Source organism: Staurois parvus, unplaced genomic scaffold (assembly GCF_062004578.1).
Source record: "Staurois parvus isolate SC_StPar_1 unplaced genomic scaffold, SC_StPar_1.0 ptg000436l, whole genome shotgun sequence".
NCBI lineage: Eukaryota > Metazoa > Chordata > Amphibia > Anura > Ranidae > Staurois > Staurois parvus.
In genome coordinates, this window is record NW_028318232.1 from 3,461,937 (window position 1) to 3,489,187 (window position 27,251).

Here is a 27,251-nt window from a genome sequence, read left to right on the forward strand (position 1 = left end):
CCTATATATGGATAGAAATGGCTCAGCAAGGACTAGGAAATGTTTAATCTATATATGAGCAGGCCAGATGTACAGCAGTTGATCCAAGATCAACTTCTGTACAGCCAGCATGTTGGAAAATCTCTGCACAATCAGTGCCGCCAACTATAACCGATGGTGCTGATCAGTGCATTCTGACAGTGAGGAAGTTTCCCTGCACTTAGAATACAATAGTTTAGGGGGGAATTAGGTAATTTTTTTTCTTTTCAACCCCCTTGTTGAACCAAAAAAAAATGACTAATATTTGGGCTGACAGTCTGTTATTTTTTTCACGTTTTTTTTCACGTTCAGACCAAGCTGTCCAGTGAAAGTGGCAATTAGAGGATTGAGACAAACCATTTAACAGTGACAGGGTGCTTACAATGATCAGCCTTTATTTATTTGTGTAAAACATTTCCCAAAAGGAAAAAAAAGTAGCTATAACTGCTTAAAGTTGTTCTAAAGGCAGAAGGTTTTTTTTTTTTTTACCTTATGGCATTCTCTGTGTTAATGTACTAAACCTTTTGCATGCAGCTCCCCTCCAAGCCTCCTTATACTTACCTGAGCCTGATCCCTATCCAGCAGTGTGCACAGGAGCAGAGGCTCTCTATGATCTCTCTCTCTCCTCATTGCCATTGGCTCGCACTGCTGTCAATCACAGGCAATAAGGAGGAAGTGGGGACAAAGGTTGAGCCGCTCTTTGAGTGCCAATGGACAAGACATGAAGCAAGCACGCATGGGTGCCCCCATATCAAACGGCTTGCTATGGAGGCACTCTGCTGGGGGGAGGAGCCAGGAGTGCCAGCAAGGGATTCGAGAAGAGGAGGATCAAGGGTGCTCTGTTCAAAACTATTGCACAGAGCAGGTAAGTATGACATGTTTGTTATTGTAATGAAAAAAAAAATCAGAGTTTACAATCACTTTAAAATTACTTTAAAAAATGTTAGCGTGAGTTTTGCTTTTATTTGTTATCAGGTCAGTCTTCAGTAAAAAGCCAACAAGAAGTATAATCTCTGATGCATAAGTGCAGTGGCCCAGTAGGTATAAAGAGTATTCCACTTCACATGCGGATAATCTCATAAAGCCTTGCAGCCTAGGACTGGGGATGTCCTGTAGCCACTAAAAGAAAACAACAGACAATAGAGGTCGTAGTGTATTATCCAAGTTTTTAATATAAATTTGATTTAAAACATTTCTCACAAGCATATAAGCTAAAAGTGCTCATCCAACCACACATCTGTAGCTAAGTGTTTCAAGATTAGACAGGCTCCAAAGCATAGGGGGTCCCTGCAGGCTGACGCGTTTCGATGGAATATCCTTCTTTCTCAGAGCCAAACAACAAGTGATATTTCAGCCAAATAAATACACTCTTTCTTGCCCACATCATGAGAACCAGAAGCACCTCCCTATGAATGGGAGGAGTCAAACCATCGCAAAATTTGTAAAAAATGAAAAAGATGAATATATGTAATCCCTTCCTTATATAATAATGGAAACTCTAATAAAAATCTCAACAATAATATTATTTGCCCATAAAGTAGACATATTATAATAATAGCATAGCAAATAATATATTATGGGCAAATAATATATTGTTGAGATTTTTATTAGATTATCCATTATTATAGGTCTATATATCTAATCTTGAAACACTTAGCCATGGATGTGTGGCTTACCCCTGGTTCACGTTTTGCGCGGGCACAAGAGCCCATTCATTTTAATGGACTCTCATCCCCCAGGACACGCAGGGAAGAAGTCCCTGCACTTCTGAAAACGCAGCCCGCACGGTAACCTCGGTTCCCAGTACGGTTGCAATTTCCAGTGCGGGCGGCATGCCATTAGAATTAATGGCACCCGCCCGCTGGTCAGCATTCATCTGTGTGGGTGGTGCGGCTGCACAGATTTGTGTGCGGATCTGCAGAGGCACCACCCGCACATATGCGAACCTAGCTTTAATGAGCGCTTTTAACTTCTATACTTGTGAGTAGCTTTTATCAAATTTATATTAAAAACTTTTTGGATAATGCACTAGGCTGGTGCGCCCTCTGTTGTCTGTTGCAATCTAGTGCATCTAACACTACTCTCTCCCCAGACTGACAATGCTGTTGTCCAAAAGTGTCTCTGTTGCTCCTACCTCCAGAGCTGAGACACGCAGGCATGTGTGATTATCGGGTGAAAATAAAGAGAAAGAAGAAAAATAATAAAGGCATCATGGAATATGGAAAGCTAAGAGTCGCATTGTAAATTCATCTTGGTGCTTTATTTCATAATCAATAAAAAGGCTGCATACATGTCTCCACCACAGTGCTGTTATTTGGGTGAAGAAAACATGCATGCAGCCTTTTTATGGAGTATGAAATAAAGCACCAAGATGAAATTACAATGGAGTATGACTTTTATCTTTCAATATTTCTTGTTGGAGCAGAGGCGAGCTACAAGAAGCCAGCAACTGAATGGTCGGTGTCTATCAGGAGGCTTGGAGTGGTGCCGTGTATCTGGAAATTCTTTTACAATAAAGCCATTACATTTCAGGATTAGTGAGCTGCAATATATAAAATGTTTGTTTTTGGATCCAGTACCACTTTAATGGCTAAAAATATTTGCTCACCTAAAATAAACAAGAAAAATATCCCAAATGGGTGGAATAACATTGTGCAGTATGTGCCTGGAAGTCTTTGGGTACGACACTGACAGGTTACCTGTTTTTTTTGTCTCTTTAATGTTAATACATTTATATACATATTCCATTTATGTTTGTACAAACATCATGAATGTGAAACAAATTATGGCAATAAAAAAAGGACATTGCTAGTTGGTACTCAGAATGGTGCTGACCTGCTGTATAGTGCGTGGGCACTCCCACAGTCCAACTACCTAAACAGCATATCATACCACATAGCATTTATTTCTGGTAAGGAGGTTTTCCCACTGCGCTCATACATACAACTGGAACTAATGAAATCAGCCACAAGGGAGCCGTTTTACAACTGGATGCAACTTATCTGTGTTTTCAGAGAGCACAGATGCTGAAAATCAATACTTGAAAGTATGAAATTACACCTCAGTGTTGTCAGTTGCACTGATGAAATGAATCACTAAACAATGACAGCTTAGAAAGTATTTTCTATACAACCTAAGTGATTTTAAGAAGTGATTATGGCTAGCCTGTTTTTCTAGCAAACAACCAATCACCTTAAAACAACTATTTAAAAAAGTGGAAATAGATGGTCCCTGCAAAGAAAGCGATTAATATTTACCTGTCTGTGCCTCCGAACTCTGTTGTGTTGTAGACAAAAGCTTGCAAAGAATGTTAAGTATCTGGCACACTTCTTGGTGTCCAAAGCCTGATCCCCTGCTGCACTCTGGTTCCATTTACTGACCTCTATGCACCTACTGTGCATTGCAGTGAGCGTGGGGTTCCAGGCAACTGATACTCTTGGAAATGTTGGATATGATTTTTTGGCTGTTTATTCAGCACAAAGAAATTTTGTGGCAATGCAGAAGGACAATAGATTTACCTTTTTTTATTTTTTGAAGACAGCTCTTCTTTTTAACAAAAAAAAAACAAGTCATGTGATTAGAAAGATGATTACACATGTTAAACAAACCCAAATGATCATAGTACAGTGGATAGATGAAAAGGTACAGAATATAATTAAATACACAAGTACAAGTTGGCAAGTACACACATTTTCATATAATTAAGTTAGGATGACTGACATTTTAGGAAACAATACCAAGGATTGGCCTAAAAGGGAAAAACAACAAAGGCACCTTTAGAAATGTTTAAAATGGTAGTCTACAAACTTATAGTTAATTGCCATCTTTTTATTATATGCATACTTTTTTTTCTTCCCTGTGCTTCTCACGGCGGTCATTTTCACTAAGAGTAGATTAATTAATTTCCCTTTACTTCTTGCAGCTTTGGGTCTGCTTCCTAGAACATGTGACAGTGCACATCATTTGAAGGGAAGGTATGGGCAGCACAGTGGCTAAACGGTTAGCACTCCCGCCTGGCAGGACTTGGGTCGTAGGTTCAAATCCCAGCCACAGCACCACCTGCCTGGAGTTTGCATGTTCTCCATGTGCCTGCGTGGGTTTCCTCCCACACTCCAAAGACATGCTGGTAGGTTAATTGGATCCTGTCTAAATTGGCCCTAGTATGTATGCATGTGAGTTAGGGACCTTAGATTGTACGCCCCTTGAGGGTTAGGGACTGATGTGAATGTACAATATATATGTGAAGCGCTGCATAAATTGATGGCGCTATATAAGTACCTGAAATAAATACTGCTGATGTTGCCCTCCCAGGATGCATCTATGAGGTTCTGGTCACATCACCAGTGCCTCACTCAACCAGTAAGTGAAAATACAGCAATTGTAAGCAAAAGCAAATATTTGTTCAAAACTTTAAGCAGTTGTTCAGTCTTGAAAAAGAAAATTCAAAGTGAGCACCTACAAATCCTGTAGCTGGTGACTTTTAATAAAAGGACACTTACCTGTCCAGGGATCCAGCGGCATCCTCATCTGGGTTAGGTCTTTACTAGCCTTCAGAATTCCAGTGCTGGTATCCTAACTGTGGGCAGACAGCTTTGCTGCATTCGGTTTCACAACCGGCTGCCCACTGCGAGCTCTGATGCACTCTGTGAATGGTCCCGCAGTCGTCTGGGACCTGTGACATGTTTCAGAAGACTGCCGGGAGGGAGGGGGTAGGAGAACTTTTACTCGGGTCGCCTACAGAATCCAAGTGGAAGTGGGAGTGGGTACCTGTCAAAACTAAGTACCCACTCCCCCAAAAAAAATGATATGCCAAACATGGTAGAGGGGGAAGGAGGACTTAAAGCAGAACTTTCACTTTAACTTAAATTTTTTTTAAATTAGCACAACATTAGGATGGGACTTACAGTACATTGAATGAGAAGTGTTTGTTGTGTTGGTGATTGCTCTGTTCATTGAAATGTTTATTCCTCTATCCCCTGCATAACCAAAACTGTGATCTTCTGGTTCTGAAGGGGTTAATAAGATCGTGGCTGGACCTGTCACAGGCACTCATCCAAAAGGCTGACTATTTCCACTCCCTGCTGCATTCATTAAAGCTGTATTATCAAGGTAAAATAAAATAAATGGGAACAAAATGTTAGTGCAAATAAAAAAGTATCATGCACAGTGCTCAACTAAAAACAAAAGACTAATGACTAAAATCCAGGCCAAGCTTGCATAACAATTCTTTTATTGAATAGTTTCAGAATTAATTGTGTTTAATATTTTTAAACCTTTTTCTTTCAGGTACTTGATGAATGTAACATTTGAGGGTCGGAACCTCTCATTTAGCGAAGACGGATACCAGATGCATCCGAAACTGGTCGTTATTTTACTCAACCAGGAAAGGAAGTGGGAAAAGGTAAGTCCTGTATTTGAGTTTGAAAAGTGCAACTATTCTGTTGTTTTATGCCAAAAAATGATTTATGAAAGTACAGATATGACATTTCATATGGGGTGTATAGTATGGTCTGTTATAGTTAAAGTATAACTAAAGGCAAAGCTTTCTTTTTTGTTTTGGCCAGAGTGGAGAGGGATTAGAACACCTGTCAGTTTTTATTGCTGTCTGTGCCCTGTTAAGGGATGTTTACATAGTTACATAGTTAGTCTGGCTGAAAAAAGACAAAAGTCCATCCAGTTCAACCATAAAAAAAAAAAGTTATAATCCCATACCCACAGCTGATCCAGAGGAAGGCAAAAAAAACCCCAGCAAAGCATGATCCAATTTGCTCCTGCAGGGGAAAAAATTCCTTCCTGATCCCCCGAGAGGCAATTGGATATTCCCTGGATCAACTTTACCTATAAATGTTAGTAATCAGTTATATTCTGTATATTTATTTTTCATGTTTCCATTATCATTGAAAGTGAAGTTAAAAGAAAATAGCAAACTTTGGGTTGTCCCCAGAAATGTAATAAAGGGGACATTTTCCAATGGGGACACTAGTTCTGGTGACCTGGGGGTCCCAAGGAATTCCCTTAATTTGCAGGGATTTCTTCTCACTTCCTGTTTGGCTATTGGACAGGAAGTGATGGGAAATCTCCGCGATGGGACACAGATGGTGAAAAAAATCTGACAGGGGTTATTCCTCTCCCTTGCTCTATTCAAATAGAAAAAAAAAGTGATGCCTATAGTTCTACTTTAATGCCTGAAAGCTTTGTCAGCAAGTTAAAACAACAGAATTTTATTCCATAATCTGTCTGACACAGGAGTATCATCCCCATAAGAGTCTCACTCTAATATCAGAGTCCTCATCAGAGTACGCTCTTACAGTCCCCCTTATATTTGAGCCCCCATTTTCCCCATAAGAGACTCCTCTTACTTCAAGGTCCCCATCAAAGTACTACCTTATGTCAGAGTCTCCATCAGAGTGCCTCCTGGGGAACCTGTGCTGGAGACTAGAGGAGGGGGATGTTGGGGGGAAATGGAGACCATAGGCTGACCTAGAGACCTGTGTGAGTGGCTTCTGATCCTAGCTGTGGGCCAGAAAAATGTTGCAGTGGGTCAGATTGGAGACCCCTGATCTACCAAATACATTGTAATAAATATTATAGTTAAAGTACAGCTAAAGGCTCCTGTATTACTAAACAAGTCCTATATCCAGTTACTGTGGGACTGCGAGATGTACAAACCTCATAAAGTAAACAGAAACAGGAGCAGTATGGTCAATCCAGAAAGCAAGGGGCAGGTCATCCCTAGATGTTAACCCCTTCCCAACCAGTGTCATTAGTACAGTGACAGTGCACGGTATTAGCACTGATCACTGTATTAGTGTCCCTGTTGATGTCAGAGTCAGTCAGTTAGTGTACCCCCCCCCAGGCCAGTGTCAGCTAGTGTCAGATTGCCCATTACAAGTCTCTGATCGTTGCCATTACTAGTATAAAAAATAAATAAATAAAAATCCCTGTATAAATGCCATAGTTTGTAGACGCTATAACTTTCCAAACAAACCAAATAATATACACTTATTAGGATTTTTTGCCAAAGACATGTAGCAGAATACATTTTGTCCTAAATTTATTAAGAAATTAGATTTTTTAAATGTATTTATTGTTTTATAGCAGAAAGTAAAAAATATAGTTTTTTCCCAGAGATTTTCGTTTTTTTTAAATTTATATAACACAAAATAAAAACCCCAGTGGTGATCAAAAACCACCAAAAGAAGCTCTATTTGTGTGAAAAAAATATATATAAATTTCATTTGGGTACAGTGTTGCATGGCCACATAATTGCTAGTTAAAGTATTGCAGTGCAGACTAGCAAAAAATTGCCTGGTCATGAAAGGGGTAAAACTTTCCAAACAGCAAGTGGTTGAATAGTTAGTAGTTAAATCCTAAGTAATTATGTATACCACAATAAAATAGCCTTTAAGGAAACAAGACAAATGCATTTCTATACAGCTGTACTATGTTAGGATCATGATTGCCTATCTGGCCACCATGAAATCACCTTTACCACCTCTACATCATTGACCAAGACCTGTGACTGGAGAACTCCTACTCTACTATCACATTCCAAGTCTCCCACAATCGATATTCAAGCACAAAACCACCATTTTGAAACCTGATACATACAATTAAACTAAACAGTCTTCCCCTACTACAGATTGATCTCAGGACAAACTGTTGCCACCTCAGGGTAGTTTTAATGAAGGAGTATTTTGTAGTATTTGCCACCCATCAGAAAAAAGGGCACTTGCTAGCAGATTTGGTTACCAAGAATCATGAGAGCTGGTGATATAAACTACTGTCATTTACAGCTGAGCCACTGAGAACAAATAAGACAACTGACCCATAATTTTAAGGACATGCTTTAACTGTTAGAGCATTACAGTCCTAACTAAGCAGTGAGCGTTCCCTACAAATTAAAAATTTTTTTTTTATGCAGTAAAAAATATTGTAGGTGTGCTGCTTTCTTGAGAACCTAATACAGGTCTCCTCTGGGATATACATGACATTTTATATGTAAAGATAAGACAGCATTCTTTGAGCCCTGTTTGGTCTCTCCTGTTTGAAAGGAACCTGTCTTTAAAGAAATATGGAGGCTGTCATTGCTGTCTTGTTTTTACAAGTGTATGTTTTAGGGATTGCTGATATTTTTCTTTCTCTTCTTGGTGAATCACTGACGGGGAAGAATTGTGTATATGTACGTTTCTGAAATACATGATATGCACATGTTTATTGCAGGTCAATGAGTCAGTAAGTAGTAAAGAAGTTACAATGACTATGGCCCTGGAGCAGCTTCAGAAATAAATCAGATTGCATTTAATGGTAATCGGCCATGATAACAAAATATCAAAACAAAATATCAAGATGTCTCTATTCAGACTACCTAAACATGCACGCTGTTTAGCCTTATCAGCGTACCCGTCATGATCCAGCAAGCCATGGAGTGTTTTTAGTGTTCTTTAACCACTTGTCTACCGGGGCAATTGTTTAACTGTTTGCACACATGTTAAAATCAACATTTTTGCTAGACATTATTGTAAACCCTCCAAAAAAGTATATATTTTCTGAAAGCAGAATATTATACCCACTTTTTGGTAAAATATAAAACATCGGGTTGTGTCAAGTCAATAGATACCAAACCTATCAAGTCTTAAAATTGCACACGCCTGTGGAATTGCAAAAAACTATGGTACCCAAAATTCTCCATAGGCAACACTTTAGAAGCCTTTACATGTCATCTCTTTAGCGTTAACCATAATTATGGCCCAAAAACAATTGCTCTCATCCCAAGGTTTACAACAATACCTCACATGTATGTGTGCAATTTACTTAAACATACATGTGCTCACTCACTTAGTTTGTGCTTTTTATATGGGTTGTGTGCGAGGGTGCTTTAATAATGTTTTTGAATTATCTTTATTTTAAACAATTCTTTCTTTTACACTTTTTTAACATTATTGCTATCACAATGGGGCTAACAAGCCCCCTGTAGAGAGGCGGACTGACAACTCATGGGGCCCTTGGGCAATAGGGGATCATGGGACCCCTGTGTCCTTGCCCAAACTCAAAAAAGCCTATGAAAAAGGTACCAGGGGCATCTCATTGGGACCCCTACTGACCCCGGGCCCTTGGGCAGTGCCCGAGTTTCCAAATGGTCAGTCCGCCCCTGCCCCTGTGTGATAGCATAGGCAGGTGACAGGTCTTCTTTATGCATACATTGGGAGTCTCCAGTGCAGCTATCCAAACATGGATCGTGCTTGAATAGCTGCATCCTTAACTACGCTAGCCGAGGAATGACAGCTGTGACCCGGAAGTGATGCAATATTTTTATTTATTTCAGGTACTTAGTTGCAGGAGGGATGAGGGAACAGATGTTCCTGGAGTTCCTCCTGCCTTCACTGGGGAAGTTTTTGGTCTGTTACAATGGAATGGGAGAGTCCAGGAACCACAGTGGGCTCCACCAGGGAGTTGGGGTGCTCCTTTTGAGAGCGCCATAAAAGTGAACGAGCAGCTTTCCAACCACCCAAGGCAGTCCAGATGCGTTCCAGATGTGTTTCTGCATGTGCATTTTTTACACGTTGTTCCGGTGCATTTTTGATATGTTCCAGTGCATTTTTGATGCATTACAATGAATTTTTTGCCCCTCTCTTTTTCTTCAATTTAAATAGAGACATGTGCGTTCCAGTGCATTTTTGGTGCATTCCAGTACAGTTCTGCAGCCTGTGCTATTTTTTTTCTGCATCTGGAACACACTGGAACTATAACATTGACAACCATATAATCTACTTTCTGTGGGTTTTGGATGCAGAAAAAAAAGCACGCTGAAACGCTTGCAGTGTGAACTGGCCCTTAAAACGGAGCTCCACCCCAAAGTGGAAGTTCCGCTTTAAGCCTTTGGCTCCCACTCCCCATTAAGGATTGGCCGCTTTGGGGAGCGGGGGGGGGGGGGGGTACCCGAAATTGACAGTTACCTGCTCCCACTTCCGTTCCAATTGCATAGGCGATCGGAAGCAGAAGTTGTCCTCCCCCTCCCACCCCGTAGTCTTCTAGGACATGTGACAGGTCCCAGAAGACTACAGTGCCATTCACAAAGCGTACTGCTTCTCACGCATGCACAGTGGGCACCGGCTGTGAAGTTGCAAGCTGTCACAGCCGAGTGCCCGCACTGAAGATGCCGGCGCCAGGGAGAGAAGATGGGAGGTGAAACCAGCGGTGGTGAGGACATTTTAAAGTCAGCAGCTACAGTTTTTGTAGCTGCTGAGTTTTATTTATTCATTTTTTTCAGGTGCAACTCCACTTTAATCAGCCCTATAAATGGCTATGGATAGAGCACTGCTAATATACCACATACTCTGTTTTCTTTAAAAATGTTAAGGAAACCTGTAGAGAGGTTACATATCTAAAAAGTGTATTGCATTAAAATTGTAGGCATTGAAAGATGCCCGGACATATCTTGCTGTTTTACATACCAACTCCCCTACTTAACTCCCAGAGTGCCAGAAAGGCAAGCCAAATAGCTACCTTAGGAAAGTCAAAAGTTTGTTCAGTTGAGTGATGTTTTCATATATGAATGAATAGATATACTGTAAGTATATCATGTATAGCTCAGGGTTGTCAATCGTCAATAAATTTACTGACAGTTTGTAAAAATGGGCGACTTTTACAGTTGTCAGTAAATATCCGTTAGATAAATTTTATATCAGTAAAAATCAGTAATTTTTTTCACACAGGTTAGCATTTGTGTAAGAAAGAACACCTTGACAGCTTGATGCAACACCAGCAGTCATTTATCCAGGCAGACTTTGGATCCAGTTGGGATTATTTTTAAACAGAAGCAGGCTGGAGCCAACGGCAGAAGGAGCAGGTGGCCACATTTGCTGGTCTTGCTCCTCTAATTTCAGTTGTGGAGTGATCTCAATTGTACTCCGCCTGCCCCCTCTCGTGCTTACCTGGCAGCAACAGCTCCTGAAGCCTGTGTCCATGGCACTACATGCCCCGCAGCTACACTATACTCTCCTCCTAAGTAACCTATCCTGCTCTTCTACAGAACCAGTTCTTTATCAGGTACTGTTAAGGAGGGGGATTTGGGGGGGAATAGAGCACTGTACTGGGGAAGGGGGAAACTTGGGAGAAAAGGAGGCACCCCTGTACTCTGCATTCTGCACACAGTGCACCCCTAAACCATGCACTCTGTATGTAGTGCACGCTTGAACCCTGTCCTCTGTATGCAGTGTACCCCTGAACCCTGACCTCTGTATGTCGTGCACACCGGAATCATGCACTCTGTATGTAGTGCACACCTGAACCCTGACCTCTGTATGTAGTGCACACTTGAATCCTGCACTCCGTATGTAGTGCACACTTGAACCCTGCACTCTGTATGCAGCACACCCCTGAACCCTGGCCTCTGTATACAGTGTACCCCTGAACCCTGACCTCTGTATGTAGTGCACTCCTAAACCCTGCACTCTGTATGTAGTGCACACTTGAACCCTGCACTCTGTATGTAGTGCACACCTAGACCCTGCACTTTGTATTTAACACACACTCCTGGTATGTATTGCCAATTTAAGACCCTCCCACTGTTAGTGCAGAAGATGATACTGCTGCCTCCTGAATGTGTTTTTTTTCCAGCCAAATGGGAATTTTGCATTGAAATACTGTGTTACAACCGCAAGCCAAGCATTTGGCTTGTGTATGGTGCGCAGCCCCATTGAGCTCAACGGGCAAGTTTGACAGGCAATGCCGTCTGTGAAACTTGACATGTTGAGTTAAATTGCTCTATGAAGCTAAGCATCAAGGTCATGGCAATGTGTATTCACCCAAGCAACTGCTATGTTCATTTAGAGGTAGGTGTTCAGGGACCGGTTCTGTTTAATTATCCTCTTTTAGGCCACTCCCACTATTAGACACAGTTTGGTCATGTCCATTGCTGTCTTTGACATGCATAACAGAACTTATTTTTCAACTGTATCCCAGCTGGGTGACTGATAATTTGTCATGCTGTGTTGACTTTTTAAATGTAAACCAGGCCAAAAACCTGTTATGAGTATTGTCAGTGTTTAAAGATTGTTCATGCTGTTTTAACATTATTGTTTTAGTTTCTAAAAGGAGTCCTGTCATTTTTTCAGGTTGTCAGTAAAAAATGTGCTCTGTCAGTAAATTCTCCATGCTCTGTCAGTAAAAAAAAGTTGTGGGAGGTTGGCAACCCTGGTATAGCTATCTAACAAAGAAAAAAAATATCTATTAGGGAATTAGGTGTACATTGCATCTAAAACTGGCATAAGTTAAATGCGTGTGTTCTCAAGGAGCACATTATGCTAGTAATTGTGCAAAATATAAGTGCACATCAGGATGTCCATTAGGATCTAAATGTTTCTAAACAATATTTATTGTGGCGTGTTTGTGTTTTTTATCAATTAAAATGAAAAACTAAAATAAGATAAATTCTACAGCAATTTATAGTCTTGCGGTACCTTGAAATTCCCACTATCTTCTCTTTTGCCGTGATATAACAGAGGTCTAAATTAAAAAATTAAATTTAAATAAATGAACACATTTTACTTGGAGTTTTTCCTTGTAATCAGCATGATAGCCCCAGCTGATGCCCCTTCACCGAGCGCGGGATGTTGTATTTTCGTCATGTTCATGTTGCTGAGTGACATCATCAAGACCCACCGACACTCACAACGTTTGCTCATCAAAAAGATGCTGCAGGTGGGGGGAGGAGGGAGATGGACAGACCAGGAACCCAAAGGGGACTACTATCACATCATGTGACGTCATCCGAATGAAGCAAAAGAAATGCCCGTAGCGAAATAAAGAAGAAATAGCGCAGGGCATACATGACTAGGCCTAGAGTGGGGGAAAGAAGAGCAGAAAGGGTTAAGGTAGCTCCAGGGGGATTTGTTATTGTTAGTGGGGGGTAGCTGATTGGTAGAGGTTGGTGTAGGTGGGGTTTTGCTGCACCTTAGGGTGGGAGGTTCTGTGAGGGGGCGTCAGTTAGCTGGACGGCAAGAGTGTGAGCTTGGTGTCCGTTTAGCACACCTTGCTTCAGGCCACCTTTAGCCCTGCCATGGACGGCCTTTTGGCTCAGCTGCGGGAGGCAGCGGAGGACAGGGGGATGGACTGGCTGCAGAGCCGTGTCTCGGATCTCTTGCAGGATCCGGGCTCATCACCTGCAGCAGGGGGGCGGGAGCGCCCACGTGCTCGGAGGTCTAGGCCTCCGGAGCGCTTTAGCCCGGGCTCCCCCCCTCCCCCAGAGCTCTGCGCCACCCTGGGAGCCCCGCTCGGGCCCCTCTGGCTCCGCTTGCAGGGCGCTCCTTTGCCTCTGCTAGCGGGGAAGCCGGGAGGAATCCCCGCCATCGGCGGAGCTCGGTGGGCGGGGCCTCGCACGGGGGAAGCCCCGCCCCTCCCAAAGCTCAGCGCCACCATGGGAGCCCCGCTCGGGCCCCTCCGGCTCCGCTTGCAGGGCGCTCCTTTGCCTCTGCTAGCGGGGAAGCCAGGGGGAATCCCCGCCATCGGCGGAGCCTCGCGCGGGGGAAGCCCCTCCCCCCCGCCCGCACAGCATGGAGGCAGAAGAGGAATCTGCGGCTCCTCCACTGACAAGGTGCCGGTCAGGGAAGGAGCCCTGCGTGGGAGGCGCACTGCTGCGGCTGCCGGGCTGTCTCCTGCCGCGGCCGGCGGGCCCCCTGAGAAGTCTGGGGCTCCGGTGAGGCAGCAGCGTGGGATCGGCACTGGACGGAGTGCAGCAGGGAGTTCTGCGGCTGCTGGGCTGTCTACTGCTGCGGCCGGCGGGCCCCCTGGACGGTCTGGTGCTCTGGCTCCACAGCAGCATCAGCGGAAGACTGGAGCTGGGTGGAGGGCAGCTGGAAGTGCTGCAGGTCGGAGCCCAGGGACGGCGGTGAGCGTGTCTGGTGCCGGGAGGCGGAGTCGTGTGCGGTGCAGACCAGCAGGACCCGTGGCTCCTGGGACCGGGAGGCCATCTGAACAGCGTGCGGAGGACGAGAGGTCGGAGGGCGAGCTGTCGGAACCCGATGCGGGGGCGACGGCTGGCCGCTCTACAACGGTGGATCGTGAGCGCGCGGCTGAAGGGGCATCTCCTGGGCAGCCTGGTGAGTTACCTGTTCTGGGGTCTATCTCTTTTTCTTCTGCGTTACGGGACCTGCTGGGGGGTGGTAGGGCCGCTACGGTGGGCGCGGCCTCTGCGGCGTGCGCTGTCGGCGTTCCCATGTCGGGTATGGGTGGGGGTCTCAGTGATGTGATTTCCGGTTTGCGGGACCTGTTGCGGGGTCTTGAGTGGGGCGGTGGTGGGGCGCTTGGGCCTGCTTCTGCGTGGCTCCCGCCGGATGGTGGGGAAGGTTTCGGGGTTCTTGTACAGGACAGCGGAGACGTGCGGCGTCTGGGGGTCTCTTCTCCTCCGGGGTCTGGGCTAGGGGTTGTTCCGGCCATGACAGGTGATCGGGGTTCTGCGGCCCCCTCCGCGGTGTTGGGTACGGTTTTGAGGGTGTCCGGGCCTGTCAGCTTGGCGGACTCGGCCAGGGGCGATGTGTACGGGTGTTTTGAGGGCCCTTTGGGTGTGCACTTACAGTCTGAGGTACGGGAAAAGATTTGGAGTGGGGAGTACGTTGATATATTCTCACTCTTGCCTTTGGAGCATTTTCCTTTTTTGAAGGGTCCCGGGTTGACGAGAGTAGGCGGGTGGAAGCGGAGCAGCGACATTTTCGTTTTATCCCGCGTGCCTTTGCAAATTGGTTGCAGGCGTTCGCGATCTTGGCTAGTGTGATTGGGGAGAAGCCTCCTGAACATTGCTCGGCACTGGTCTGTTACCTTGATGCCATTGGTGAGGCTCACAGGGTTTATGGGGGTACTGCGTGGCTTCGGTACGATGAGCAGTTTAGGCGGCGGAGGGCGGTTCGCCAGTCGTTGCGTTGGGATCATAAGGACATTGGCCTCTGGATGCGACTCATGACACCGGTGAGGGCCCCCGGCGGTTCGTTCTCCCCGGGACAATCGGCCTCCAGGCGTCAGGGGTTCTGCTGGCAGTTCCAAGAGGGGACGTGTCGATTTGGTGGGTCTTACCGTTTTCGGCACGAATGATCCGGGTGCGGGGGCTCCCATCCCTTGTTGCGCTGTTTCCAGCGGGGTCGAGGCCTTCCCGGAGAGCATGCTGGTAAGAGGGACGACTCCGGTGCGTGTGGAAAGGATGGGGCCTTTCTTAAAAAGGTTTCCTGATTGGGCAGCTGCAGTGCTGCTGACGGCGGGTTTTTCGGAGGGTTTTCGCATCCCGTGTACTTGGACTTTGATTCCTCCCTTAGCTCGGAATTTGCGGTCGGCCTTGCGGCATGAGGAGGGGGTTTCGGCTAAGTTGCGTAAGGAAGTGGGGTTGGGACGCATGGGGGGGTCCGTTTGCTTGCGCTCCGTTTTCGGATTTGGTTGTTTCTCCCTTGGGGGTGGTGCCCCAGAAGGAGCCGAATGCGTTTAGGTTAATTCCCCACCTGTCTTTCCCTAAGGGGGAGTCGGTGAATGATGCTATTGATTCGGAGTCGTGTTCGGTGTCTTACACGTCTTTTGATGCGGCTGTTTTCTGGGTCCGTCGGTATGGGCGCGGTGCGCTCATGGCGAAATCGGACGTTGAGTCGGCGTTTCGGCTGTTGCCAGTCCATCCGGACTGTTTTCGTTTTTTGGGTTGTCTTTGGCAGGGCTAATTTTACGTTGATAAGTGCCTTCCTATGGGGTGTTCTATATCTTGCGCTTTGTTCGAGAAGTTCAGTTCATTCATGGAGTGGTTGGTGCGGGATGTCTCTGGGGTGAATTCGGTCATCCAATATTTGGATGATTTTCTTTGCGTGGGTCCGCCGGATTCCGGAGTATGTGTAATTTTGCTGGCCACTTTGCAACACGTTGCGGTACGTTTCGGGATTCCTCTGGCGGTGGATAGAACTGTGGGCCCGGCTACGGTGATGCCTTTCTTGGGCATGGTTTTGGATTCCGGCACGATGGAGTGCCGCTTGCCTGCGGTTCAGCTGGTGGCTCTACAAGGGGAACTCCGTGGGGTGCTGGGGCAAGCGAGAAATTCAGCTGCGGGCCTTACAGTCGTTGTTGGGCAAAACTTAACTTCGCTTGTCGGATTCTGCACATGGGTCGGGTGTTCTGCTGCCGGCTGGCGGCGGCGACGGCAGGGATTACCTCCCCTTTACATTTTAGTCGGTTGACTCGGGATCATCGGGAGGATTTGCATTTGTGGCACGCCTTTTTGGGATTCGTTTAATGGGCGGGCTCTCTGGATGTCTGGCCCTGTTAGCAATTTTGACTTGGAATGGTTCACGGACGTGGCGGCGTCGGCGGGCTATGGGGCTTTTTTCCAGGGGCGATGGAGTGCGGCCTCGTGGTCTGCTTCCTGGCGGGAGGCGGGTTTTCTTCGCAACTTGGTGTTGTTGGAATTTTTTCTGGTGCTGTTGGCGGTTGAGGTTTGGGGAGAGAATTTTTCGAAATCTAACTGTGCCTTGTCACTGTGACAATTTGGGGGTGGTTCAGGTCGTCAATCGGGTCTCAGCTTCTTCACGACCGGTGGTGGCCTTGCTTCGCCAATTAGTGTTGCGTTGTCTGCGTCTGAATGTTTTTCTCCATGCGCTGCGTCTCCCTGGAGTTGATAACACCGTGGCTGATGCTTTGTCTCGCTTTCGGTGGGACAAATTCCGAGAGGTGGCGCCGGCGGCAGAGCAACACAGGGTTCCTTGTCCCGACGGGCTGTGGGAGATTGCCTTGGAGTCCTTGCGGGCTGGATCCGGCGTTCGGTGAGTGAGGCGACTTGGTCTGCATACTCTAGGGTCTGGCGGGAGTGGCTGGATCTGCTACAGCGGGTTGAGATTGATCCCTGGGGGCCGGAGGTGGTTTTGGCGGTATTTTGTGATGGAATTTTGAGCGGGGGGTGTCGGCTGCTGCGGTGGATCGCCGACTGGCGGGTTTGGCATTCTTCTTTAAGTTGCAAGGGGGTCTGGATTTCACTGACGATTTTTGGGTTCGGCAGGCTCTCCGGGGTTACCGGAGCGCTCATCGCTGTAAGGATTCTCGTCGTCCGGTGTGTTTTGAGTTGTTGGGGTCTTTGTTTGTGCATTTGTGGTCTGTGTGTTCTTCGGACTTTGAGGTGTGCTTATTTCGGGCGGCTTTTGCGGTGGCCTTTTTTGGGGCATTGCGTATTGGGGAGCTCGTTAGTCCGTCCAAATCGGTTCTTGGGGGGTTATTAGTGGATGAGGTCAGGCGCTCCGGTGAATGGGTGGAGGTGCTGGTACGTCGGTCTAAGGCAAACCAATTGGGACGTGGTGGTCGGGTGCGTTTTTTCGTTCTTCCGGCTTCGCTGGTGTGCCCAGTGCGGGCGGTTCAGGAATTTTTGTCCCGTCGTCCAGTGGGGCAGGGGTATTTTTTCAGGCACGCTGAGCGGGAGCCGGTGCGAGATGTCAAGCTGGACTTTCTTCAGTTGCGGCGGGCTTATCCGGGGATGGTGGTGGTGTGGTCCGACATTGCCGCCCGTACCTCTTGGCGTTGGGCGCGGTCGGTGGAGAGGCTCAACAAGGCTCGGATCAAGGTTAACAGAGAGGTGGGGCGTTTCTTTAGTCACCATGGGGGGTTGGTGGTCCAGCACTTGGAGTTGGATACTTATATCTCAGGTGCGATGGGGTGCATTTGACTGCGGTTGGGACGGATTTATGGTCCTTGGATCTGCAGGATGACATACAGCGGGCTGTTCGTTTGTGGCGTGGCACGCATGGGTAAGGGCTTACCCAGCGTGCTGTGGCGGTTGTTGGTCTTTGGAGGCGGTTCTTATTTGGAAGGTAAACAACAATGGTGTGGGACCCATCCGTGGTATGGGATGCCCGGAGACATTCCCAGTTAACCAAGGTTTAACTGGAAGGTGGTGGTGCTGCACTGCGGACGGTATGGTTGTCTCCGAGCTGGTTGGTTGCAGCTGGAGGCCTAGTGTATATGGTTGTCCGCAGGTGCATTTCGGATCATTTTGGGGTGCCTTCGAAGACCAACAACAATTCTGTGGGTTTCTGTTATAAGGAATGGTTGGTGTATTGTAACTTGAGTTAATAAAAGGCCATGTTGGCCATTTACTCCAAAATTGGTGTTATGTCTTTTGTTAGTATAATTGGTTAAGGGGAAGGGGGTTGGCACGGAACGGTAATGGTGGTAATGGGGAAGTGGACGAGCCTATCTCTGGTGCAATAGTCAAGAAATGCCCGTAGCAAAATAAAGAAGAAATAGCGCAGGGCATACATGACTAGGCCTAGAGTGGGGGAAGGAAGAGCAGAAAGGGTTAAGGTAGCTCCAGAGGGATTTGTTATTGTTAGTGGGAGGTAGCTGATTGGTAGAGGTTGGTGTAGGTGGGGTTTTGCTGCACCTTAGGGTGGGAGGTTCTGTGAGGGGGCGTCAGTTAGCTGGACGGCAAGAGTGTGAGCTTCCCTCCCACCCTCCCTGTTTGGGTGAGTTTTGGGTCCCTCCAGGTAGAGGGGGGGATTATGTTGGTTCATGGACGGTTGTTGGTCTTTGGAGGCGGTTCTTATTTGGACGGTAAACAACAATGGTGTGGGACCCATCCATGGTATGGGATGCCCGGGGACATTCCCAGTTAACCGAGGTTTAACTGGAAGGTGGTGGTGCTGCACTGCGGACGGTATGGTTGTCTCCGAGCTGGATGGTTGCGGCTGGAGGCCTAGTGTATATGGTTGTCCGCAGGTGCATTTTGGATCGTTTTGGGGTGCCTTCGAAGACCAACAACAATTCTGTGGGTTTCTGTTATAAGGAATGGTTGGTGGCGGTTGTTGGTCTTTGGAGGCGGTTCTTATTTGGAAGGTAAACAACAATGGTGTGGGACCCATCCGTGGTATGGGATGCCCGGGGACATTCCCAGTTCACCAAGGTTTAACTGGAAGGTGGTGGTGCTGCACTGCGGACGGTATGGTTGTCTCCGAGCTGGTTGGTTGCAGCTGGAGGCCTAGTGTATATGGTTGTCCGCAGGTGCATTTCAGATCATTTTGGGGTGCCTTCGAAGACCAACAACAATCCTGTGGGTTTCTGTTATAAGGAATGGTTGGTGTATTGTAACTTGAGTTGTTAATAAAAGGCCATGTTGGCCATTTACTCCAAAATCGGTGTTATGTCTTTTGTTAGTATAATTGGTTAAGGGGAAGGGGGTTGGCACGGAACGGTAATGGTGGTAATGGGGAAGTGGACGAGCCTATCTCTGGTGCAATAGTCATGCATTTGTTAATTTTGTTATAACGTTTTTCGGACAGATTTGATATTTTCGGATGCTACTCCAACCCACTAAGAGAAATGGCATGAGCTGATTGGACATCATGTGCATCCAAATTAATGAATATAGCAAAATTCAGATCACTTTGTTTTCCAAGTCTGAATTATCGAACAGATTTGTCAGTTGAATTTATTTCTCCATGGGCTTAAACTACTATTGCATCATACAAAGACTATATTCTCCCAATAGGACTTTCAAGGCACTGTTACCACAACTTATTATAAAAACTTTTTTATATTTTTATTGTAGTACAAAACCATTAATATGGCTTACAACATAGAATGTCACAAAATACAAAACTGGCATTGGATGACTTACTGTATGCTTTATGATGTGTCTTCATTAACCCAACGCGTTTCAGAAAAATGTGACTCTTTCTTCAGGGGTTTGGGATACCACATCTCTATGATACAATACGGAATTATTAAGCAGCTCGTACAAAAATATATGTGCTTACACGTATAAAAATCCCAAGTATTACAAGTATTTATCTGTTACTTACAGTTAGACAAACAGTAGTGAACAAGTAAAGCCATATAGATTAAAAACATGCAATTGTCACCACCACCCCAACCAGCCACGAGGGGCCAGCCGCCCAATCCCACCTAGAAAGGAAGGGGGCATATATTGACCACTGGGGTCCACAAATGCCAAGCCTAGGAAATAGATAAAATATAGGGTTTTACATTGCATGTCTACACAAATATGAAAAAAGAGTTGTCAGCAAAGGAAATCTTACCCGTAATGTGTGGCTGACTTGCCACTTACTGTATATGACGTTGATATAATCAAAGAAACTTCAGGAGATATATAGCAATACCTGAAGCAGGGGTCCTCAAACTACGGCCCGCGGGCCACATGCGGCCCGCCAAGGCCATTTATCCAGCCCACCAGCAGGGGCGTATTTTCCGCGAGGAAGGGACACTAAGTACAGGGGTGGGCAGGGGGCTGCTTTACCTTACCTGGCTCCAGTCCCACAATGATCCAGTCCAGGAAGCGCTGCTCCGTCATTCACTCCGGCCACTCCCTCACTCCTGCCGCTCGGCTCCGCCTCCTCACCGGTGATTGGGCGCCAGAACTGTAGCTCAGGAAAGGCACACAGGCAGCCAATCACCTGCAAGGAGGCAGAGCCGAGCGGCCCCGCGACCATCGAGTGAGGGAGAGGCCGGAGTGAAGAAGGACAGCTGACAGGTAAGTGTGCCATGCTGATGGTGCTGCTGCAACCAGGTATGCTGGCTGCAGCAGCACCATGCTGGAGCAGGGGTCAGCAAGTTAAGTGTCATTGGTGTCAGTGGGAGGAATAGTGCCCCATCATTGGTGTCACTGATACTAATGATGGGGCATTATTCCTCCCACTGACACCAACGATGGGGTACTATTCCTCCCCCCACTGACACCAACGACGGGGCACTATTTCTCCCCCCCACTGACACCAACAATGGGGCACTATTCCCCCCCCCACTAACACCAACGATGGGGCACTATTCCACCCCCCACGGACACCAACGATGGAACACTATTCCTTCCCCCACTGACACCAATGATGGGGTACTATTCCTCCCACTGACACCAATGACTGAGCACTATTCCCCCCCACTGACACCAATGACGTACTATTCCTCCCACTGACACCAAAGATGGGGAACTATTCTTCCCACTGACACCAAAGATGGGACACTATTCCTCCCACTGACACCAATGATGGGACACTATTCCTCCCACTGACACCAATGATGGGACACTATCCCCTTCCCCCACTGACACCAATGATGGGGCACTATTCCCCCCCCCACACTGACACCAACGATGGGACGCTATTCCTCCACCCACTGACACCAACAATGGGGCACTATTCCTCCCCCTACTGACACTAACGATGGAGCACTTTTCCTCCCACTGACACCAATGATGGAGCACTATTCCTCCCACTGACAACAATGATGGGGCACGATTCTTCCCACTGACACCAATGATGGGGCACGATTCTTCCCACTGACACCAATGATGGGGCACTATTCCTCCCACTGACACCAATGATGGGCACTATTTCGCTCCATAAGACACACTTGGGGGGAAATATCTGTGCGTCTTATGGAGCGGCTGGCCCAGTATTCCCGCCGCCATTGTATGTCCGCAGTCTCTGGTCAATGCTGTGTCAGCATTTGTTCATAGTTTTTTTTTTTTGAAACTATAGTCCGGCCCCCCAACGGTCTGAGGGACAGTGAACTGGCCCCCTGTTTAAAAAGTTTGAGGACCCTTGACCTAAAGGATAATAACAGTATATATATATATGATTACAAAATATATATCTAAATATAGTATAGTAATCATTATAGTAATAATAATCTAACTGATTTGATAGGATTCCCAAACTTAAAAAAAATCTAAATCAGAACAAGCCATGAAGGAAGTGAGGCATATACAATACACTGCATGAAAAAGCTAGAATGCCTCTTCCACTCCTCCTTCTCATTTTCCTCTCCTCCATTCCCAAAATCCATTCACTATATCCCTCTGCTCCTCCCAAACAATTGTATATTGTGTCCTCACTGCTTCCTTCACCCCTCTACGGCACCCACCACCTCCTCCTAATTCTCCACTCTCCCACTGACCCGAACACCTCCACTAATAGTTTCACACGCTCCTGCACATTCCGCCTTTCTCACCCTTCTCCTCCTCCTAACCGCAGGGGACATCTCCCCGAATCCTGGCCCTCCATCACCTCCCTCACCCACACAACACCCTCCCGCCTCCACATCCTGCCGCTACCCCCGCAACTTAGTATCTGTCCCCCTGCTCCCTAAAATCACCCCCCCGTTTTCATGTGCACTCCTGAACGCCCGCCATCCACGACCTCTTTGTTTCCCCCTCCCTCAACCTCCTAGCGATCACAGAAACTTGGATCCAGGCCACTGACTCTACCTCCCCTGCTGCACTCTCCTACGGAGGTCTCACCTGGACCCACTCACCCAGACCCAACGGTCGTAAAGGTGGTGGGGTTGGTCTGCTCCTGTCACCACAGAACACCTTCCAAGTCCTCCCAAACCCCCCCTCTCTATCCTTCTCCTCCTTCGAGGCCCACTGCGTCTGACTATTCTCCCCAACCCCCCTGAAGATTGCTGTGATGTACTGGCCTCCTGGATCCATATCCCGCTTCCTGGATGACTTTTCCTCCTGGCTACCCTTCTTCCTCTCCCCTGAGCTACCCACCATCATCCTTGGGGATCTCAACATCCCTGTCAACCACGACAACCTGGCCACATCCCATCTCCTCCACTTAACCTCCTCCTTTGCCCTTGCACAGTGCATACAATCCACCACTCACTCCGACGGTAATATCCTTGATCTCGTCTTCTCCAACTGCTGTGCTCCCCACAACCTCACTAACACCCTCTCTCTGACCACAACCTGATTACCTTCTCTATCTCCTCGTCCTCCAAGGCCTACCCCTCCAAATGTCACACTACTACCAGCCGTAACCTCCGCAACCTTAACACTGCCCCCCTCCACTCTGCAGCTGATCAACTCCACGACAGCATCCTCCTCCTGTCCTGCCCCGACTTGGCTATGACTGCCTATAACAAAGCGCTGTCAACAGCCCTTGACTCACTAGCGCCTTTAACCACAAGCAACATCAGACCCCGACCGCTCCAACCCTGGCAGACTGATCACACCAAAACCCTCAAACGACACAGTCGTGCCCTGGAGCGACTATGGCGCAAAACCAAATCTCAACAAGCCTTCACCCGCTACAAATCTGCCTTCCACACCTACACCTCCTCCCTCCACGCAGCCAAACAAGCCTACTTCCTGATCCTCATCAAGGCCCTCTCCTCCAATCCTCGCCGACTCTTCTCCACCTTCAACTCACTACTCTCTCCACCCACACCTCCACCCAGCACCTCACTCACCGCCCTTGAGATTGCCAATCACTTCAAAAACAAGATTGACACAATTTGCAAGGACATCGCCACAACTCACACTCCCTCTCAACCTGTTCCCTCTCACACAGCTACCCCCTCGTCCCCCCTCTCCCACGACATAACCCGCAGGGACTTCGTCACTGCTCATCCCCCCTCTCCCTCGACATAACCCGTGGGTTCGTCACTGCTCAAACTCCCTCCAACCCGGTTCCCCCTCACTCAGCTACCCCCTCATCACCCCTCTCCCATGGCCCCACCACTGCTCTGACCTCCACTTCCACCCCACCCTACATTCCTCATACTGAAGCCCCCTCAACACTCCGCACCTTTGACCTTACTACCATCGAGGAAGTCTCCAAGGTCCTCTCTGATGCCTGCATCACCACCTGCTCCCTCGACCCTATCCCCTCACAACTCCTACAACCTCCTTCCCCCTCCATCCTTTGCTCCCTCACCCACATCTTTAATCTCTCCCTCTCCTCCGGCACTTCCCCTCCCCTCTGAAGCATGCACACATCACCCCCATACTTAAAAAGCCCCTTCCTGGACCCCAATGACCCGAACAACCCATCTCCCTGCTCCCATTCACATCCAAACTCCTCGAGCGCCCAGTCTACACCCGCCTAAGCTCTCACCTCAACGACAACAACCTCCTCGATCCCCTACAGTTCGGCTTCCGTCCCCTACACTCCACCGAAACTGCCTTACTCAAACTCTCCAACGACCTGCTAACCGCCAAAGCTAATGGCCACTATTCAGTGCTCCTACTCCTTGACCTCTCCGTGGCCTTCAACACAGTCGACCACCCCCTCCTCCTCAAAAAACTACACTCCCTCTGCCTCAGAGATTCTGCTCTCTCCTGGCTCTCATCCTACCTGTCACAACGCTTCTTCAGCGTTACCTATAATGCTACCACCTCCCCCTCACTCCCCCTCAAGGCTCTGTCCTCGGGCCCCTTCTCTTCTCCATCTACACCTTCTCCCTTGGCCAACTCATACAGTCTCACGGCTTCAACTACCACCTATATGCGACGACACGCAAATCTATCTCTCAACCCCCCACCTCACCCCTTCAGTCTCCGCCCGAATCACACACCTACTGAGCGACATATCAGACTGGATATCGCTCCACTTCCTTAAACTGAACCTCTCCAAAACCGAGTTTCTTGTCCTCCCCCCAGCCCGGACCCCCCCCCCCCCCATTGACTTCTCCATCATGTCCAACAACGCCACCATCAAACCCACCCCGCAGGCCAGAGTACTTGGTGTCATTCTGGACTCCAACCTATCCTTCCAGCCCCAAGTCCAATCTTTACCAAACTCATGCAGACTCCACCTCCGCAACATCGCCAAAATACGCAGGTTCCTAACCCCAGAAACCACTAAACAGCTCATCCACTCCCTCATCATATCACGACTCGATTACTGCAACTCCCTCCTCACTGGCCTGCCTCTCCACTGGCTATCCCCGCTTCAGTCGGTCCTGAATACGCCTGCCAGACTCATTCACCTTTCCAACCGCTCCGTTTATGCCACCCCCCTCTGCCAATCCCTCCACTGGCTTCCGATTGCGCAACGGATCAAATTCAAAATCCTAACACTGACGTAAAAAACCGTCCACCATACTGCCCCGAACTACATCACCGACCTAATATCCAAGTACCACCCAGCACGCACACTCCGCTCCTCACAAGACCTCCTTCTCTCTAGTTCCCTGGTCTCCTCCTCCCATGCCCGCCTCCAGGACTTCTCCAGGGTGTCACCCATCCTCTGGAACTCCCTGCCCCAACCCATCAGATTATCACCTACTCTCCTCTCCTTTAGGCACACCCTGAAAACCCACCTCTTCAGGGAAGCCTACCCCACCCCCTGCTAACTTGCCGACCTCCTCCACTCTTCCTATCACTCCATCCCCCACAGCTTTCTCCTCCTGTGCCACCAGCCCCTCCCTCCTAGATTGTAAGCTCGAAAGAGCAGGGCCCTTGATCCCCTCATGTTTTGCATTGTATTGTTATTGTTCTGTCACATGATCTGCCCCCCTTTGTAATGTACAGCGCTGAGCGAACTATTTGCGCTTTATAAATACTGTATAATAATAATAATAATAATAATTGCTGGTTGGAGCATAACACTGTCCAAGCCCCAAAAACAAAAATTCTCTTGTATCTCACCTGGAGTAACAAATGGCATAGGTAACAATTCCGGAAGGTAGTAGGCAAACACATCGCCTGCTGTGCTGTGTGTCTTAAATATATTTGAACACTCGCCCCAAATTCTGAACACCTGGATCTGGAAGTGGGTGTCAATCACAGTGGATTGGCATGCATAATGGCCTCCCTGCATCTCGGCCTGCACCGCCACCCCTCCACCGAGTGCGGGATGATGTAATTGCGTCATCATGTCCATGTTGCAAAGTGACATTGCGCACCCAAGGCCCACCAACATGCACAATGCCTGTGTCAGGGCAGGGCTGTGGAACGGACAGGTAGGCCTAGTGGCAGGGTAACGCACTGACTGCATCACCAACAGACCGAAGTCCCTCAGGGCGCGGAGTCTAAGTCCCAGGCTGCCCTTCACCAGGGCCCCTGATGGTGGGGATGGACTTGACGCAGCCAGGAACCAGGTCGCGGCCCCCAAGACACCCCGGCTGCGGTAATGGCCGCCGCCAATGGCGTGTAGCTGGTAGGAATGACAATAGCATAGTCAGGCAGGCCGGGTCGACAACAACGGGACAAAACGGTACAGAACAGTAGACAAGAATCACAGGTCATGGGCCGGGTTCAGCAACGGAAGGTCAGATCAAAGGAAAACACAGAGAAGGGTCTAGTCACAAGCCGAGTCAGATACCAGAAGAGTCCCGAGAGTATACACAGAGCTGTAGCAACACAAAGACACAAGACACAAAAGTGCAAAGAGCATGTGCGGATCCCAGGCTTATATGTACTCAGCCACACCCCTCTGGGGGATGGACCTCAGAGACCTGAAGGCATAAAAGACTCCCACCATGCTCTGCAGAAATCCAAGATGGACGCCAGTACATGAAGCTGCAATATCTCTAGGAAAAAGTAGGACCTTGACAGCCTGCTTATCAAAAAGAAGAAGTGGATGGGAGGGAGGAAGGAGATGAACAGGCCGGGAACTCAAAGGGAACTACTAATGTATCATGTGATGTCATCCAAATGAAACAAATGCAGTCGTTAATCTCGTTAAAACAATTTTCGAATTCATTGCTATTCATTTCTGTGTCCAATCTCCAAAAGTTAATTTTTTGTCTGAAAAAAATGTCTACTTCTCACTAATACCAATTATGGAGGACTATTCTCCTCTTGATGATTACGGGTGCTATGTAATTTTTGTTACTCCCACTGGCCATCAAGCCTGAGGCATTAAATACTCCCACTGATGCTGGGGCATTTTCTATTGCCAGTCTGGCCTCTCTCAAGTCTGAACGAGAGTACACTTGCCCTTGCTTAGAAAGTTTGGAGACCCCTGATTTAGAACAACAGAAACGTACTTCAGTAAAACAAACGAAAGACACTTCCAATAAACTTGAGCCCACCAGAACCCCCCCTTAAAACAGAGTCTCCATCAGAACACCCCCTTACATCAGTAAAACCAGCCATAGACAGTTCGAATCTTGACTGGTTCAGCAGGGCCTGCTCGAGATTCGAACCCTGTATGGGTAGGCTAAATGTACCCAAGTTGATCAATCAATCCCCTGCTGGGAGAACACAATGGTTCAGTAAGAGTCAGTGTTCAGTCAGTGTTGATGGGGGAACCAAGCAATTTTCTTTCCGGCAACCCGTGGTTGTCTTAAGTCCTCCTTTGACCAGAGTCTCCCCCCTTACATGAGACTTTCCATAAAAGTTCTCCCTTATATCAGGGACCCATCAGAACCTCACAGGCCATTGTTTGAAGACCCCATGTGTTATAATATTATGTTGTTGGCACAGAGCTTAAGCTTATTAGTTTGGGAGATCCCATATGTTTACTGGTTGTCTGTATGCA

The 27,251-nt window shown here is 47.6% G+C and overlaps 1 protein-coding gene across 1 annotated transcript in view; it reads left to right on the plus strand.

Annotated features, from left to right (window-relative positions):
• GRIN2B (glutamate ionotropic receptor NMDA type subunit 2B) overlaps nucleotides 1-27,251 on the plus strand; it is a 942,931-nt gene that overhangs the window by 655,636 nt on the left and 260,044 nt on the right. The window contains exon 5 of the mRNA XM_089687695.1: nucleotides 5,305-5,419. Coding sequence (XP_089543821.1) covers nucleotides 5,305-5,419 — 115 coding nt within the window. The remainder of the gene's footprint in view (nucleotides 1-5,304; nucleotides 5,420-27,251) is intronic.